General features: G+C 36.7%; 1 protein-coding gene across 3 annotated transcripts in view; it reads left to right on the top strand.

Moving 5' to 3' along the window:
- Positions 1 to 4,104: 4,104 nt before the first annotated feature.
- Positions 4,105 to 20,122, top strand: part of zfyve9a (zinc finger, FYVE domain containing 9a) — a 33,126-nt gene continuing 17,108 nt past the window's right edge. The window contains exons 1-4 of one of the 3 annotated variants that reach the window (XM_048162233.1): positions 4,105 to 4,517; positions 14,096 to 14,195; positions 17,205 to 17,312; positions 18,297 to 19,765. In XM_048162233.1, coding sequence (XP_048018190.1) covers positions 17,243 to 17,312; positions 18,297 to 19,765 — 1,539 coding nt within the window. In that variant the 5' untranslated portion in view covers positions 4,105 to 4,517; positions 14,096 to 14,195; positions 17,205 to 17,242. The other 2 variants (XM_048162231.1, XM_048162232.1) reach the window with 2 other exon arrangements.

The following is a 20,122-nucleotide window of genomic DNA, read 5'->3' as shown; positions in this document are numbered from 1 at the left end:
AAAATGTTACGCTTTGAGCGCTGTTGAGTGGATTCGTAAACACCCCCGACAGGCCATTTTGTTCACGCGCCAATCATTGAAGCTAATCACAGACATATCTGATGAGCGCGTGAACACAGTAGCCAATCAGAGGTGTTTACGAATCCACTCAACAGCGCTCAAAGCATCACATTTTTAAAATTTCGGTAATTTCATTTTAAAAAAGTCAGTACTTTTGACAACTCTGCTTTCTGAAGGATCATGTGACACTGAAGATTGGAGTAAAGATGCTAAAAATGAAGCTTTGCATCACAGAAATAAATCATATTTTTTAAAACTATATTAAAAAAGAAATCAGTTAAATTGTAACCATTTCAAAATATTACTGTTTTACTGTATTGTTTTGAGAAAGTCTCACCATCTGGACAGTAGCAGCACACATCTAAAGAGGAAAAACAAATCTCAGCATTGTTTGATTTTTTACCTTTGTTTGTTATAGCATTGGGATCTAATTTTGCTGAATATGCACTTAGCAGCCCTGGTCAGGTTCAGATGCATCTGGTGACAATGATTGTAGGTACTGTAGGTCTTTATATTATTCTATGAGAACTCAAATGAGATGGTCCTCACTACAGAACACAAGATCCAGGGGGCAGGGTTGGATCTAGATCTAGATCCAACCCCTCCGACTTCACATATCCCTAAACCTACCCGTCTCCACCCCCTGAATCTAAACCTACCCGTCTCCACCCCCTGGATCTGGTTACCCTTAACCTACCTGTCTCCGCCCCTTAGATCTCGAGTGTTCTGCATTGAGGGGCTACTGAAGCTGGGAGTTGCATGTGTCTCAAGAACTGAAGCTCTCTGACTCTTGCATAATATTTTTTATTTCTTATGTATATGTTGTAATTATTTTATGATTATTTTAATTCCTTTTCTATGTAAAGCACTTTGAATTACCGAAATGTGCTATATAAATAAACGTGCCTTTCCTTACACCATGTATGAGATGAATAATTACTAAACACTGCCGATGTGAAGCTGTGAATACTGTCTTCATCATAACCATGTGACCTTCACTAATTATTGATTCTGGAAGTCTGGACATCATATTTCAATCCTGGGAGACTTTGGCCATTAATAATGTTTATTAATGTTTGTTCATGCAGTGCAGGTCCTTTTTAGTCAGCCAAACCCCTTTGACCTAAAATTTTTTACTTGAATCCCCCCCTGATATTTTAAGCTGATATTTCAATAATTTTAATAATGCATTTGCATGTTCACGATTCTCTGGTGCCAGTTAATGGTCATGTTGACAAGTAGGTAAACAAATAATGTATCTCGATTTTTACTGTTCAAGTGTTTTATTTGGACTGTTTTTATTTTATTTATTTATATATCTGCAGCACTTTCACAAACTCAGGTTTGGGAAACCCTGTAATGTTTAATGCATTTCATGATCTACAGAAGTGGCCAAAAGTGATGTCTGGCATAGGAAAATTGCTAGCTTCACCCTTAATTCACAGATTATTACAATTTTTTTAAAAAGATTTTGTAAGCATATTGCGTAGGAGTCATTTTTAAAACATTTAGAAATTCACATTTCAAATATGATACTTTGGCTTCATAGGATTAAACATGTAATATATAACAACATTCCTACAATGGCTTCATGTGATCATTATTGGCACTCCCTGTATTCACAAGAAAAACTATCCTCACATGCAAACGCCTAAATTTTAATAATGTCATGTGACCAGTTCAGTTTGGACTTAACTTTTGCAAGACTCTGGAATGTTGAGATATTTCACTGTACATTTATTAATAATTTTCTTTATTAATAATAGTAATAAAGAAAAAGAACTTGAAATAAAAAAATATAACTAATGAAATATTATTAAATGTCAATGCATGCTTTTCCCACTGTATAATAAAACCTGTAGATACAGATAGTCAGCCTTTTGTGCATCTTTTTTTTTTTTTTTTTTCAGATAAACACCTTGACCAAGTAATCTAAAAAGTAAATAAAGTAAAGTCAGGGTATATTTGTGTAATCCAATACATTTATATTCATATAATGTATAATTCTATGTCCAATTACGTTACCACGTTACTACGTTACTAACTACATTTGGAAGTTTATATAGCCTATATGTATTTATACATACATACATACATACACATATATTTATATATATATATATATATATATATATATATATATATATATATATATATATATATATATATATATATATATATATATATATATATATATATATATATTAATAATAATTGAACTATATAATAATAAACTATATATATACTTTCAAATGTAGTAACATAATAAGGTAATGTAACCTTATAAATCTATGTGCTGAACATGATGTATCTGATAAATGCCATCTCTGCATCTGTCAGTGTTGTATTCATGCTGCTTTTCCTTCTGCTCATCCTCTTCTTCAGTCCCACTAGCAGCTGGAGCTACATCTCTAAGGCTTTTTCATCAAGTATATAGGTATTTACCTCCAACACTTAATCAGAGTGTTGAACATGGCTCTTGAAAGCCTGCTCATATGAAGGCAAACTTTGTTTGCTTGCGTTCATTTTTATTAGTTGAAAGGGAACTGAATAATTATGTAGATTAATATCATTTTAATTGCTGTTTTCATTTTGAGTCTATGAGACCAAGTTCTTATTTTAATATTGAAGCTCTTGTGAATCACTTGACTCCTGACATTTATGTCTGGGCGGCTATTAGTAATACAACCCACCTCTATGCAGTTTAGTTTACAGCATTGAATTTCCAGAAGATTGTTTACTGGCTTCTCAGATTCTGGACTTCTATGATGAGGACAATGTATTTCTTTCATATTTAAACTTTATGGACACCTCATCAGTTATCATCACACATCATCATACATAATGTTGTTGCAGCAGGGCAAGCCTACCATGGCAGTCCGATGTAGAAGGTTATAGCGCCACCAAGTGACTAGATTGCACACATACTCCGTAACGAAACGGCATTAAAACGATTTTAATGAGTTAAGAATGTAAAAATGATTAAAAAAATAGTATGAAAGGCTTGAATATTGCGCATAAATATATGCTTATACATTTGACTGAAAAATCTTATGCAGTATGCAGCTTATCACAATGAACACTAGGTGGCGCACTTGTCGAGAGTGAAACTCTAGGGGAAATGAAACAAATGTTAATAGCTCATGAATATTAATCGTTTCATGTTGATGTTGCTTGGTAACCATCCTGGAGCGTCCAATCACTTAATCTAATTATAATTATTATAATAGCCTATTATAATATCCATGAGCCAAGCCTTCCACATCATCACAGTAGGATTTTCTTAGGGTAGAGATGTATTTCTTCACCACAAAGATACATTGTTTTCTGTTGACATTGCTGTCACGTTTAATATTTGTATTTATTTATTAGATTCACTTTTGTATAAAGCAAATACCGTTGCTGATAATAATCCCACTTTGTGCTACAGGCCCATGTTTAAGAGACTCTTTAAAAGGCCCATATCTAGGTTCATATAAACATCCCTTTGAGAACAAAATGCTTGAGCCCACATGTTTGAATATTAATAAACTGGAATCCTTATGAATAAACAAATGGTGGCACTGCAGTAGTAAAATAACTGCAAGTGCAATTTCTTTACAATTTATCAAAAGTATTTAAAAATGTAAATAACTAATTCAAACATCTCTAAAAGTTTAATACAATACAAAAACACACCGGGACAATAAAATAAAATAAACCACAATCGCAAAAGACGATGAAAAGTTCAGGAATGCCAAAAATTCTGGAATTTTAACTATAGAGACATGTTTGCAGCATATACTGATTCAGAAATATATGATTACAATGAATGAAACTGAATCTAAAGTCAGTTTCACAAGCTCTGTAACAAGATGTTTATTCCTTATTGCCAAAATGCCAATGTGAATCTAATCCGAGATAGACGTTCGTACAAATGCAAGTATTAAACATTTATGCATACAGTACTACAAAAGAAGAATTTGATCCCTAAAGATGATAGTGTTGCATTGTAATGACGTCACGCGGACTCGGGTGCCGCCCCGCGGTAATGTTTCCTCTGGATCCAGAGGCACGGTGGTGTCACCCGCTGTGAAACGCTTACCACACAAGGTTACGAAACAGACGCCATATTGGCTCAACTAAGTCGCTAGCGTGGGAATCTCATGCCACTTCAGCGTAGCTTGAGCCAAAATGTCCAACCCTTGCTGCAGTTCGTAGTAACCTTCTCTCCATTAAACGTTTGGGGGAGGGATATACGGGAGCTATCGCGCAAACTACTTCTTCCTACACTTCTGTGGAGCTCTGGAAAATGGCCTAGCTGCTCCTGGAGATATCCTGCAGATGTCAAAGACATTATCGCTAGCTTATATGACGCGAAGTGTGTTGGATTTTACCCGGGGAGTTACATGGCTGAATCGTGCGTGAAGATGATGGTAATAATGATGATGATGATGATGATGATGGGGATTCCACCGGTGAGTAAACGATTAACCCACAAACTGTTATTCGCTTATGACATCTGTGATGTGTTTACTATAGAAACACAACAAATGCAGCATTTAATGCTGCTTAAGAGATTGAAGACGGATCATTTGCGAGCGGTAAACTGACCTTTTTCTTCTTTTTTGCCAAAGATTAATTTAGGCTCGCACATTTTTATCTTGTGTGTTCACATTTAAATCACTAAGATTAGCCTCTGACTGCTTGTGGAGCGTGTAAAAATAGCTGGTAACGTTAATCAGGTTAGTAAACATGCAGTAGAGCGGGTTGTTTGACAGGCTAATGTTAGTTAGCTAACGGTAATAGCGTCTTTAAAGACTGCAGAATGAACTTCAACAAACTGTTAAACATGTAACTTTTGAATATGCTCCTAATACAAGATACTGATACTGAATATATAACACTAAACTGGTGAGCAGTTAAAATATTAAAAAGTTTTTATGAAGTGCTAACTTTTTGTAGTAATCAACCACAAGGTTCATTGAAAGCTTGGGATGCAGTTGGGAATATAGTTTAGCATGACCAACTGTCAAGAACCCATTATATTCATTTTATTATTATTATTATTATTATTTAAATGCCAGTTGCATTACAAAAAATATATTAAAAATGTTTATATGGAGATTTGACTAGATTTTTCGTGGTAGGGCGTGAGTATATAGTCATCAAGGGTTTGGTACTTGTTTGTCAGAGTGAATCAACACTTGAAATGCAGAAGTTAAAGTTACTCATTCAGCTTTCTAATGTGTGATTTAATGCACTTGTTTGAGATTCATTTGGGAAAAGAGGAAATGATGCAGTGGAAGCTTTTTTAATCCAGTGAACCCAGTGACAGGTTGACAGATTCTTGCTTCCTTCAGCAACAGATTTCTCTGAGGTTGGCCCTGCTGTCCAAGACATCTGAGCTGCTTCTAATGCTCTTTCTTTTAAATATGACACTGATGCTGGAACAAAGGCTAGTTCCTTTTGCTATTTTCATTCTTCTATGAGAGTAGATGAAAGTAAAATCTTGTAATAGAAATGTTTACTGTGATGTTCAAATTGCGAGAGACACTATGGCAGCTGTGAGCTCTAGTTCTACCTAGCTTTTGGAGCATCACTGTTTTTTTCTTTACTTTATGTGGCTTTATGTTCAGGATGACTTATATGCAAAGCACGGGTGAAATGCCACAGCAGGCCTTAAAGTTTATCCAGGCAGTAGCAAGAAAGTGACAGCGAAAGCATTCCTGGAGTGCGGAAGCAATCAAACTGAGCTTCCCGTCAACAGTCTTAGCGGCACAGTGTGCTGCAGAAAGATGCTTTGCAAAATGAACAATAACAGGAAGAAAGACTATTAAAATAAAATGTACAATGAAATATCTCAACATTCCAGACTCTTGCAAAAGTTAAGTCCAAACTGAACTGGTCACATGACATTATTAAAATTTAGGCGTTTGCATGTGAGGATAGTTTTTCTTGTGAATACAGGGAGTGCCGATAATGATCACATGAAGCCATTGTAGGAATGTGGTTATATATTACATGTTTAACCCTATGAAGCCTACAGTATCATATTTGAGATGTGAATTTCTAAGGCCTCTAAATTCTTAACATAAGTCCAAACATTGCTGAAAAACCTGTTGAAAACAAGCCTTTTGCCCTCTGATTGTTCATACTTTTGTGGCAAGTAAAATACTACCTTTTAGGCTTGGTCGACATAAGTGCAGATCAAGGGCACATATCGACCGCAGACAGGTTGTGAGTAGTTTTGGGTATTGTTTTAATTTTAGCGATTCTGATTCCAATAAAAAAAAAAAAAAAAAAAAATTAATTAAACAAACAAACATTTTGATATCATACATATTTGTTCTGTGTCTTTTTGCAAAGCATTCTGTTGTAGCTGAATACCATGAACAAAAACCAGTAACCTAAATAACAACTAACTAATATAAATTTCAAACATTATTAAAGAAAAGTATACAGCCAGTAAAACAATAAGAACAAATAAGAAAATCAGCAATAGCACAAATAAATACAACTGAACAAAGTTAAGAAATTAAAATCAATTATAAATATTAATAATTATCACGATAAATGTCAAAAACTTTAAAGGCAAATGCTTTTTGCTCCTGAGTGAAAGTTGTATGAACCAGACAGTTAATTGTGGTTTTAAACTGCTTTTTTTGTCAGAACATGACAAACACTTGCTAAAAAGGTGAACATCTCACAAATCTGAGGTAGAATATTATAATAAAATATTTTTCTACATCAAAATATGCATGAATTAACTTTTTTTTCCTTAACAAAAGAAATATCCTAATAGAAAAATGAATGTCTTAGTTTCTGCACGTTCTTCTAACATATGATAGTTTGTGTTGCCTGACTTTGATGATGTGTATCTTCGACACAGTTTGCAGTGCAGGCTGCAATATTAATAACATTATGTGTTTTGTCTCAGAAATTCACATTTGACATAGCTTGTGTTGACAGTAGCAGTAGCTTGCATTGGGATGTAGATGTAAATTTGTTTATTAACAAAAACAGTAACATAAAAACTGAAACAACATAGGGTAAAATTCAAATATTCTGACTTTCAGTTAGGACTCTACTTTTATTTAAATGAACCATTGGTCATCCATAGTATCATACCTTTTAGATCATGATAATCATAGGTAAAACCATGGACGCATATAGCATCTTACTAGTATAGTTATAGTTCTATATAGTTTCTATGGTATTTATTAAAAAACAGTAGCCTAAATACGTTTTTACTATAGAAACAAATGCTATAGCTTAATAAGAAATAATACTTAATGTAAAAATACATTATATTATTCCACTACTCCTTTAATACATGTCTACATTTATAATATAATAAAATTTGATTTGAATATACCACATTTCTGCCACAAAACCATGGTGCAGATCAGGGGTGGACTGGCTGTCTGAAGCATTGGGAGTTTTCCCGGTGGGCGGTTGTACAATGTTAGTGTTCCTGTAGTAAATCCATAAATGGTGTTGATTTGTAGATTGAAAAGTCTAACTGGGTCACTCATGGCACAGTGTTTCTTGTGTTTGTCAGTGGTGTTTCATCTGGTTTAAACTAGTTTTAATCATTAAGACATTCGTATTCTTAGTTGGATTCAAATGCTTCTTACTGGATCTCACAGCGCTGTTTAGTGGTCACATGATCTAGACCGATCAGCGAGTAAATGCATCTGCTATAATAAGCTCTTGTGTTGCTGCCGTTTGAACAGAGTGGATAAACGGTCCGTGTTCAAACGAGTAGTGTTGTTTCATTCCGCTTTTGCCACATAAACTTTATATCGAACATTTATTATACTTTTGTTATAGTTTTATCGAGGAAAATTATATCGCGATAATTATTATCGTTTTATCGCCCAGCCATATCCCAGCCAATATTCAGTCAAGATCAGTGAGTGATTTTCTTTCTTTTATTCTTTGATTAACATTAAATGACACAGACAACAGCGGGTTTATTAGCCGGCTGTCACTTAGACCTATGCACGGATCCAAAATACTGTTACACGTGCGTTTTCTTTCTCAACTGTGTACGTTCACTTAAGACATAACCGACTGTTTATGAGGATATTTTGACATTATTGAAGAAGATGTGAAAGAGAACTCAGTACAGTATTCGTGCACTATATGAGAGGTGTCTTTTTGTGCACATGCTCTGGATGTGCCCTGCACAGAAAACAGCGTGCAAGTGCCGAATTGAGTTTTCTTTTGCGTCTTCTTGCGCTTGAATGGTTTAAAACCACATTAAAATGCACACACAGGAATTTACATTTTTATTTTTTACTTATACAATTTTATTTAATTTTATAACAAGTATCCGATTCCTGACCTTAAGTGTCAGATTCCAGAAGTTTAAAATGACAAATGGAACACCCTACGGTCTCGTGGTCTTAATAATCATGCACACGCGGCAGCCATTGTAAGCCCACAAGAGCGTAAGTGCATTATGAAGTCTGTCATTTTGGCACAGGGCATTAGTATAATTCTAAAGAAACCTCCCTCTTCAGGTCATGGTACACGTGGTCCTCTTCAAGTGAGAGCTCCATGTTCCTACTATATCATACTATATGATAGAGCGGCATGTTTAGCTAATCTTTAAAGGTGCCCTAGATTGTTTTTTTACAAGATGTAATATAAGTCCTAGGTGTCCCCCTGAATGTGTCTGTGAAGTTTCAGCTCAAAATACCCCATAGATTTTTTTTAATAAATTTTTTTAACTGCCTATTTTAGGGCATCATTAACTATGCACTGATTTTTCAGAACGGCCCCTTTAAGAGATGCGCTCCCTCTGCCCCATGAGCTCTCGACTATAATACAGTGCATTTACAAAGTTCACACAGCTAATATAACCCTCAAATGGATCTTTACAAGATGTTCGTCATGCATGCTGTATGCATGCTTCGAATTATGTGAGTAAAGTATTTATTTCGATGGTTACGTTTGATTCTGTGTGAGTTTGAGGCTATGCTCTGTGGCTAAAGCTAACATTACACACTGTTGGAGAGATTTATAAAGAATGAAGTTGTGTTTATGCATTATACAGACTGCAAGTGTTTAAAAATGAAAATAGCGATGGCTCTTGTCTCCGTGAATACAGTAATAAACGATGGTAACTTTAACCACATTTAACAGTACATTAGCAACATGCTAACGAAACATTTAGAAAGACAATTTACAAATATCACTAAAATATCATGTTATCATGGATCATGTCAGTTATTATCGCTCCATCTGCCATTTTTCGCTGTTGTCCTTGCTTGCTTACCTAGTCCGATGATTCAGCTGTGCACAGATCCAGACGTCCTGCCCTTGTCTAATGCCTCGATCATGGGCTGGCATATGCAAATATTGGGGGCGTACACCCCGACTGTTACGTAACAGTCGGTGTTATGTTGAGATTTGCCTGTTCTTCGGTCTTTTAAACAAATGAGATTTACATAAGAAGGAGGAAACAATGGAGTTCGAGACTCACTGTATGTCATTTCCATGTACTGAACTCTTGTTATTCAACTATGCTGAGGTAAATTCAATTTTCAATTCGATGGCACCTTTAAGTAATTCAAATGAATTATTGTTTTTTTTTTTTTGGCTGCAGCAAATAACATTCTGTCAGAACTTTAAGTAAATTATGTTATTTTGTTTAGTTGTTTATTCAGAATCATGGGAGAATCGTGATCTCTGTAAAAAAAAAAAAAAAATTGTGGTTCTCAATTTATTTAGAATCATGCATCTCTACTATATGAGCCACAAATGCCAGAAGTATAAAAAAATTATACAAAAAATAAAACTCGTATGCAATTTTTTAATGGATTTAAAAAAATATTTTATCTAAAGTTTAAATAACTTTTCTCAATAATTCTTCAATAATTTTTCTTACTATTATTTCATATGTCAGGCTTTATAGGATTAAGTCAGGAACATTAAGAAAAAGCCATAAGACATGAATAGCAATGTTTTTTTTTAATTTTATTTTTTTATAGCAGATCTACAAAACTAAGAAGGTGTGGCATATGTTGTGTCTCTTTCCCAACAGGTTTGTTATGTAACAACACATTGACTGAAATAAAATGAGGTGATTATATGATTACACACAGTCACTATATTTTGTTTGCCTGTCACTCCTTATTTGTGATGTGAACCTCTACCTGTTTACAAAAACACAATGTTTACCTCTGGTATAAATGAATACGTTAGTTCAGTGGAGCCACATATTCCTCAAATTTTCCACTTCTTGGCAATCCCAAAAGGATTACAAATTGCTTTCAAATGTCTGGATGTTAAACCGTATTACTCATAGGTTTACAGGTATAAAAATACAGCACCTTTGTTGAAACTGACTGTGCATGTATTATTCAGAGAATCTACAAAGTAATTAAATCTTAATCAGGCATGGTCCCTGGTTTCACTAGTCCCAACCAGCTTGTCTCCTAAACATTTTGTGTTTATAGTTGCTTTAAAAAGCAATTTAAACAAGCAAAGTTTAACTATGCACTATACATAAGTCTATAGTGGATTATTCAGTGCTCCTTGTACTTCGACAGTTAGCTGTGTGAAAACAAAGCTTTTTGTATTTTCAGATTGGGTGGAGTCACAGTGCAGTTTAATGGAAACTTTATGGGTTTGTTGCTGCGCTGCCAGTCATCTATAGCAACGATTGTGTATCGTAATTAAAGACTTGCATTTGTAATCACAACCCATTCAGTTGGCTGTTGAGGCTTTGGGGATTTTACTCCTGATGCGAAGAGTTTAAAATATTGTGTGATATCTTGCAAGTTTGTACATGTCCCAAAATATATAAAATTGAAAGGTTCTCCTAAAGTAACACAATTGAACAGATCATGTTTTTTTTTTTATACTAAGAAAACAAATATTTTCTTGTAACATGTGATCATGTAGCTAATAAATGGCAAAGCGCCTCCCAACACTCTAATTACAGGGACAGTCCCACAAGACATTCATGTTGGCAGTGAACTTGATTTTTTGGTACAGTATAAACAGAATGTGATTGTAAACTCCGTAACCGTTCACATCCTCACTCAACCTTACTTTGTTAGATCAGGAGCCTTTGTGCAACAGTTGCTTCCATCAGCTCATAGCTGGACAGTTGGTATTTTTTCAAAGTGATAATTGCTATTTTTCAGCCATGAGATTTAGTTGTGGCCCTTCATTCTACTTGTGTGATAGTGATGTCAGATGTAGGATAGATGTAATCTTTATGATCAGAACCACCTATGAGCCATTCTTCTGACCTTTTTTTTGGCCATAATTAAGCAATATTATATGAGCAAGAATTAGGGTTGCATGATACTGGAAAAAACTGACATTGCGATATTTTGTTTTTCCTGCTATATACAGGGTTTGACATTAACACCCGCCAACCCGCCAAATGAGTGTGGATTTCAGCAGTGTGTAACGCAGTCACTCTTACTAGCCTCTTTCGGCGGGTTGAATTTTACATATACACATTTTCAATTGTAGTCTTTTAAAAAGGCATCTGAATTAATAAACTAAGTGAAATGTAGTGTTGTCAAAAATATTGATTTTTTTTTTTTTCAAAAGAAATCAATCCGGAAATATCTGAAATGCTTCCAATACTTATTTTTTTGATGAATAGATACACAATAGCAGCTGCACTTTTGCTCTTTCATCTCTCCGACAGCGAGTTGACACACAAACCCGCCTCCCCTCACTCACTGGTTTTGCTCCGGTTGTTTGTTTCACATTGGATTGTGCGTATTTGGCTTAATTTTACTCATTCACTTAGATTTTGTGCTTACACTCGAAGTGCACGCACATAAAGCCGCCTCAGTGCTAAATTGAGTCTTTTTCGCTGCTTACTGCGCTTAAACACCAAATACACACAAAATAATGTCAAAATGCAGGTCTTGGTGAGAATTCAGGTAAACACAGACAGTTATGATTAAGTGAATGTTAACAGTGTAAAGGAATAGGGATGGGCAATATATCGCAATATCACATTCATATCGCAGATGAATCGCCTTCGATAATGAACGCGATATTTGCGTGGCTTATCAGTGATCTACGGCTCTGTCTGTTAAATGGCACTCCATTTGAAAGCAGGTGATGGCGATTTAGCGGTAATCAGGGAACCGGCTTTACTGACGAAATGCGCGTGAGAATCGCATGCGATATATTGCCCATCCCTATAAAGGAATGTTAACAGTGTAACCGTATAAAGGATCTGTGCTTCAGGTCTATATATATATATATATATATATATATATATATATATATATATATATATATATATATATATATATATATATATATATATATATATATATATAACAATTTCAGCAGTTGATTTGAATAGTTGTAATTGGAAAAAACTAATTCTAGAATGATTGGGAGGATTTTGTAGGAGAGTGCATCTGCACATTCAGTCAGTCATATTCAAGGACCTTAAAGGTGCCGTAGAACGTCTTTTCAAAAGATGTAATATAAGTCTAAGGTGTCCCCTGAATGTGTCTGTGAAGTTTCAGGTCAAAATACCCCATAGATTTTTTTTAATTAATTTTTTTAACTGGCTATTTTGGGGCATCATTAACTATGCACCAATTCATGCTGCGGCCCCTTTAAATCTCACACTCCCTCCCCCCGAACTCTCGACTATAAGTGCAGTTATACAGTGCATTTACAAAGTTCACACAGCTAATATAACCCTCAAATGGATCTTTACAAGATGTTCGTCATGCATGCTGCGTGCATGGATCAGATCATGTGAGTATAGTATTTATTTGGATGTTTACATTTGATTCTGAATGAGTTTGATAGTGCTCCGTGGCTAAAGCTAACATTATACACTGTTGGAGAGATTTATAAAGAATGAAGTTGTGTTTATGCATTATACAGACTGCAAGTGTTTAAAAATGAAAATAGCGACGACTCTCTTGTCTCCGCGAATACAGTAATAAACGATGGTAACTTTAACCACATTTAACAGTACATTAGCAACATGCTAACTAAACATTTAGAAAGACAATTTTAGTGATTTACATCACTAAAAATATCATGATATCATGGATCATGTCAGTTATTATTGCTCCATCTGCCATTTTTTGCTATTGTCTTTGCTTGCTTACCTAGTCTGATGATTCAGCTGTGCAGCTCCAGATGTTAATACTGGCTTGTCTGATGCTTTGACCATGGGCTGGCATATGCAAATATTGGGGGCGTACATATTAATGATCTTGACTGTTACGTAACAGTCGGTGTTATGTTGAGATTCGCCTGTTTTCTGGAGGTCTTTTAAACAAATGAGATTTATATAAGGAGGAAGCAATGGAGTTTGAAACTCAATGTATGTCTTTTCCATGTACTGAACTCTTGTTATTTAACTATGCCAAGATAAATTCAATTTTTGATTCTAGGGAACCTTTAACTAGTGCTTGTAGTCAAAAGAATTGTTGTATAGTGTATTTTTTTCTTTCTTTTATAGTTAATTCCCTCTTTATTACCATTTTCTTTAATAATGTTTTCTGGTCTAAAGTGATATCAGATGTTAATTCTAACACACAGCGGAAAAGAGAGCAAATGCATAATCAGGGGTCCTGTTCCCCAACCTCACTTAAGCGGTTTGCATGACTGTGTTTCTTATTCCCCTCTTCCCTGTCGTCTTAGCTTTGTGCTGACAGTGTGGCAAAGCATGCATTTTTAACTAAGCATAAAATGTGTCTAGTCTGCTACTTTCAGAACCCTCTGCAGCACACTCATTCTTATGTGAGACCGGCCTTCACCGTTACCCACTTTGGCAGTGACAACCTATTCTCCAATGTAACAGAGGCAGCCACAACTTTGTCCATCTTCAAAGCTCAGCAAGTTACCGGAAGTGGAATTGCTCAAATTTTAATGATAGCAGGTTAACTGGAAGATTTTGGTTTTATTTGGACCTTAAGGGTATTAACATGAGGCATCAATTTAGCATAAGGCCGAATCAGACATGACAGGGATAATTCAAACCAGTTGAGTTTGTATGTCTTTAGTGAAATCTTATCATCCTGTTCTGTTTCAGGTTTGGCTGTCCAATGTGTGTGAGACTGGATGAGACAAGGGCTCTATCAGGAGCCTTTGTGCAGACTGACCTGCAGTTACTGAAGAGGACCTCTGGGCAGGTGAAAATTATTAATCATGTATATTTCTTGTATGTGATCTGAGTTTACTGATTGGTTCGAATTAACGTTTAATAAAGATTAATTTTTTTCAAGAAACACATTTTTATACACCCACTCCACTCTGCTGTTATTTCATGTGCACAGCAACTAACTCAGACTTGTGATCTGTGATGAATCAATTGTTGTATTCCTTATTTGTAAGTAGCTTTGGATAAAAGTGTCTTCTAAATTAATAAATGTAAAATGCAAATGTCTCTAAAAGAGAGTGATCTTTAAGGGGTAAATATTTGCCATAATCTGTTGCTATACCTTTAAGTTAGTACAAGGTGATGGCAAAGGTAATTCAAATCTTAAAGGTAGGGTAGGCAATTTTCAGAGAGGCTACCAATAGCGAGCTAGCTTTGAAAGCATAAGATCCCACCATCCCTTCAGAGTGCCCTTCAAAGCACATGAACGTGTACAGCAGAGAGCAAAAAATGGCTTCACTAGAGACATCTAATTTCTCAAAGCACCTAACATTACAATAACAATGAACATAAACAACTTAAGGACAACTGACCTGTACTACCTGACTGCTGCAGATTAATTTTGGCTTTGATAGTGTTGCCATTGAAATGCATAAATTCGAATCACAAACCGCTCAGAGTATAACGTCACTGGTTCCGTCTCTTCAAAGTTACAGTAGTTATGCCATAAACGCAGCATAAGCTCATTGTTTTGGTTCAGGAGGAACTGTAAAATGTGGCTGCTGTTTTGGTTGCGGTGCTCGGTGACTGACGTCTGTCTCTGCATAGCATGAAACTTGCTGATGACGTGTGATGTCTGCGTGAACAGCGTGCGCAGGCAGGTAGGACATTGTATCACTGCATTCAGACTGAATGCATGTGTTTTTAAGCGTTTCGGTTTAGAAAAAAGTGATTTTAAACTGTTGAAATGCAATAAGCAGTGAAAGACAACTCATTTCGCTGTTTGCGTGCTCTGTCAGAGAGATGCGTGCACTGCACATTAAGCCGCTGCTCATAGGCTGCGTTCAGAGTGTCAGTCCAAATCTGATTTTTGTACATATCCGATTGAAATCCGATCAGATTTAGCAAGTGTGAATGGCAAAAAATTACATGAAATGTGATTTTTACAAATCTGTTTTCGAGCTACATTCATATGTGGTTTGAATCCTATTCAGATCGCATTTCTGGAAATCCATTGATACTTTTGATACATCCGTTGATACATTGATACTTTATACAATTTATGTAGGCTAGTATTTATTTTCTGCTTGGAGTTTTTCAGGTAGGTCTATTTCTATCATTTAAATTCTACATTATTCTATTGTAATTCTATTATAAAAATTTTAATGATATAAAAACCTTATTTAAAGCAAAAATAACTATATCATGATATTTATCGTGAAATAAAATTACTCTTATTGTGATAAGATTTTGGTCATATTGCCCACCCCTACAAAGATGATATATATAAATAAATACGTTTAGACCACTTAAAGGTGCTCTAAGCGATCCTGGGTGGAGTAACTTCCTGTTGATGTTCGAAGTGTTGTCAAACAAAACAGAGGCTAGCTAGACCCTCCCTCCTTTTCTCTGAGTGCACATTTTGGCCACCTGAGCAAAAACATACTTTATATCAGACCTGTACAATGAACGTAAACACACATACAAAAAAAATGGTTTTATCATACAACTGTAACATTTAACTTTAATGTGCCATTTCTATTTGATTTGACCCTTGATGTAACTTAGTGATATATTAAATAATATGTTTGAAAACAAGCAGTTCAGTCACTAAATTAAGCACATTTTAGGTTACTTGAGATTTTTTTCACATTGCTGTATTAACTGTACCAGTCTTTACCAAGAAATTCTATTAAAAAATAATTTCTGTCCTCCTGTAGGACAGTTCAATTCTTTCTAATAATATAATATGAGCAGTTACAATGATTGTTTGGAACAACCATAATGTGTTTTTGTACAATCAATTATTAGCAACAAACAGTGTTAAACCATCAAAATTACATGTTTATTGCTTATGAATTTCCCAGATTTTATATACCAGGAGGTTTCAAGATTTTTTGTGGCAAGGAGCCCTAAATAATCCCCTTTTGAGATAAATTTTTTATTAGGCTTACATTATAATATAATAAAATATAATCTAATATTTAAGTATTTAAACTGATATACAGTATTATATCAGTTTAAATGCTTCCATTTCTTTTAATATATTATAAAGTGAAAACAAACTGAAGCATTTAAACAGATCTGATAGCTAAATATTTTTAAGAAAAGTGAACGTTAACTCTTTTATAGTTATCTAATCATCCCTGAAACCCACACCACCACCACACACAAAAATCTATTTAAACGGAGGTATATAACTGATGCTACACCTGTGGTGGGTGTTTTGATTGTAAATGTCTCAGTGTTATGTTAGCATTCTGTGCCCATCATCCGTTATTTCCACCACTTTTCATTAAAATATGACGTTTTATTTCACATTTCTTTTTGTTTTGCGTTGCCTCTCGTATTGAGGTATTTAGTCCCCAAACATGACAGTATTCTTACCGCGACTGATTTGGCTCAGGGCCAGCCTGCTCACACGCGCTCAATCGCTCTTTCTATGAAACCTATAAACTGCATTCACCGGTTCTAACTCTATAGTGACAATAACTCTATAGCGGTTGTCCAGAGCACTGCATTTGTTTCTCATTTAAACTACTACAATCAAATGGATTTCCCCACACATGATTTTCATGTCTGTTCTCTGCGCGGAAAATTATTTTTTCTGCGCAGCCGCGTACACGCGCAGCTTAGAGGGAACATTGGTCCTAAGCATCACAATATATTACTTTTTATTGATTCTGATCTGCAAGCAGACTCTAGAAGATTTTCACAGTTCACTGTACTTTTATAAGGTTTTAATTTGTCAGCAGTCTGTGTTCCTGTGCATGTGGAAAGTATTGTATTTATGTGCTTATGAAAATGGCAACTTCCCTTTCAGGTTCACACATCACTTGGCAGGGTGGAGTTTCTTGACCCATGGAGAATTACTTCCAGGCTGAGGCCTTTAACCTGGACAAGGTGCTGGATGAGTTTGAACAGAATGAAGGTAAGAGAACTGCTAACTTGCAAAACTTTGAAAGAATAAAGCACTAGCTCTGACAGTCAGAGATGATCTGAGGCTGTAAAACAGAACAAAAGATATTAAAAGTCTCAGCACGTTTACATGTCTTCAGATAACCCACTTGGTCAGGTGAATTAGAGTACAATGAACTGAACGCAGAGTAACACAGGTGCTGATATAAATAGAACATATGTTTGGCACTGTCTCTTGAGTCGAGCTGCCCACAGCATGGCTAGCACAAGCAGGTAGCTGTGCTGGTGGCAACAGTCTGTGGTGTAAATGGGGTCAATTGAATTAGCATTTCCCCTCAGGACTTCTGCCTCTCCCTGATTTTCCTGAACACTGTTTAATTGGTGTCACACAGTCAAGCACATGTAATTTACAAGGTTAAGGTTGTATGTGCATTTTGAATTATAGCAGGAAATTGTAATTAGCATCATTTTGATCACGATTTTGGGATATGTGGACAACAGATCCTGGTGCACAGCCAAATAACATTGACTTTGGAATTTATTGATTGCTTTGTCCTGTTTGTCACAAAGAACATTAAAAGCCACACAGACTTGCCTCACACACAGCCACCCTCTTAGTGACGCCATTGAACTGTGGAATGAATGTACATCCCCTCTCAGACACTAATCTTGACAGATTAATGGGGGTGAAAGGAGACTTAAAACTATTAAACGGCCCCAGAAGAAAGCTGAATAGAGAGGGAGAGCAGTGTGAGTTTGTGTCTGCTTGATCACGCTTGGATGTATGTAAGAGAAAGGGAATGCCTGCCCACATTCCAAAGCATTGATGTGTCAGTTTGACAGATGGATCCCAAGGCAATGACCAGATTGGCCCACTTCCTCAACATTTTCCAATCTAGCCTGACCTCATTTCTCAATTTATCTTCTGTTTGTTTCAATCTTCTCAAAAAGGAAGCTAATGAGCTCTTTTTTTTTTTTTTTTTTTTCACCCTTTTAGATGAAACGGACACGCCGACTCTCTCGGATGCCAAGTGGACTCAGATTCTGGCCCCGCCATCACACCTCCTTTCCCTGAATCCAGCACTGACCCACTCTGACCTCAGCCCAAGGGACAGCCCTATCAGCTTCAAGCCTCTTCTGGATGCCCAGATGTCAGATGGCCCCTCTTTGGCTGAGGTCACCAGGTTAGAGGGGAAACAGGGACTGGGGCAACAGCCAGAGGGCAGGAGTGAAGAACGGCCAGCAGATGTTCATAGTCCCCCTCTGCCCCAGCCCAACATTGGCAAGCTGGTGAGCACTGATGGGCAGTTGGCAGACTTGCCAGCCTCCAGCAGCGTGGTGCTGGAAAACGGCTATCCAGCTAGTCCTGGACATAGCGGCCGGTCTGACGTCCTTCTAGCCAATGAAGATGAGACAAGTCAAGCTGTTACAGATCAGCAAAGTGTTAAGGACACTTGTGAGCTTAAGATGGAGCGGAATGGTACTGATGAGGGAAGTGGTGCTGGTCATGATGAACCTGGGAATAGGTCACCTGTTTTAAAGAATGGTGTTAAGATACAGGCAATCAAGCCTGAAGGTGGTTCACCTGTCCATGAGGTCAGAATGAGGGACTGTAATCTGGTATTTCCAGAAGGAAGTAATCCCCAGAAAGGGGAAGCAGTATTGCACAAATCAGTGAATGGTGACGGAGAACTGGATTTTGAGAGGGAGAATCATGAGGGTGTCTTTCAGAATGGTGGACTGGTCGAGAATGAAAGTACAGGGAAAAATACCTGGGCGTCAGATCAGGAAGAGAAAGAGAAAACACTAGAGAATGACCACAAAGGGATTCACGGAGACTCTGAATCATCAGGGGCGGAGAAGTCCCTGTCCAATGGTCTGATTGTGGACCTTGATGGAGATGCACACAGTCAGCCAGCAGTCCCTTCAAAGGAGGACTCTGTGACGGAAGAAAAAGAGATGGAGGAGAGCAAACAAGAGTGTTGTGATCCAGTTCGAGGACTGGAATCTTGCAGAACTGGCAAACTCAACAACAGCCGGCTACAGCCTGTCAGCATTCCCTACGGTGGTGCCCGCCCAAAACAGCCTGTCAGTCTGAAGCTGCAGATTCCCCAGCCTCTCTCGAGCCAAGTTAAGAATGAATTTGGCTCTACTGGCAAGAACAAGAACCTGGAGCCACAGAGTATGACAGGAGTCCTTGAGACATCTTGTGGAATAACCGAGTCTGGGGTTGTTCGAATGAATGGAGAGCAAGGAGATGGCTCTTCAGGCTTACTCATCCCATCTGAGAGTCCAGACAATGATCTCCAGGCAGGCCAGCAGGGAGCCTTCTCTAAGAAACCCTTCAGCTCCTTGGGGGAAGTGGCTCCTGTTTGGGTTCCTGACTCCCAAGCACCCATTTGCATGAAGTGCGAGGTCAAGTTCACTTTCACTAAAAGAAGACATCACTGTCGGGCTTGTGGCAAGGTAAAGCTTTTTTGTTCATTATTGAGTGGTGTTTTTTTTTTCAAATTCCTAATCCAAGTATTTAACTAACAAGCAGTAACTCGTTTGTGGTATATTAAATCGTGCAGCTTTTTGAGAAGTGGTTTGATCTTACTTTTTAAGCAAACAGGCTTATGCTAAACTTTGGCTCTTTTAACTTGGCTCTATTTCTAGGTTTCAGGCAATTTTTGGTAACTACTAAAAATACCCTAGCAACCACATAGCAACATGTTTAAAAACCTCTCATTACACCTTAATAACCGCATAGCACAGCACTGGCAACAGGCCACAACATCCTTGCATTGTGGCAGTGAGTTTTGCATGGGCAAGCAGCACTCC

The sequence above is a fragment of the Megalobrama amblycephala genome, linkage group LG17 (genome assembly GCF_018812025.1).
Source record: "Megalobrama amblycephala isolate DHTTF-2021 linkage group LG17, ASM1881202v1, whole genome shotgun sequence".
Taxonomy (NCBI): Eukaryota; Metazoa; Chordata; class Actinopteri; order Cypriniformes; family Xenocyprididae; genus Megalobrama; species Megalobrama amblycephala.
The sequence above is the reverse complement of the archived record's forward strand: the minus strand, read 5'-3'. Positions and strand labels throughout refer to the sequence as shown.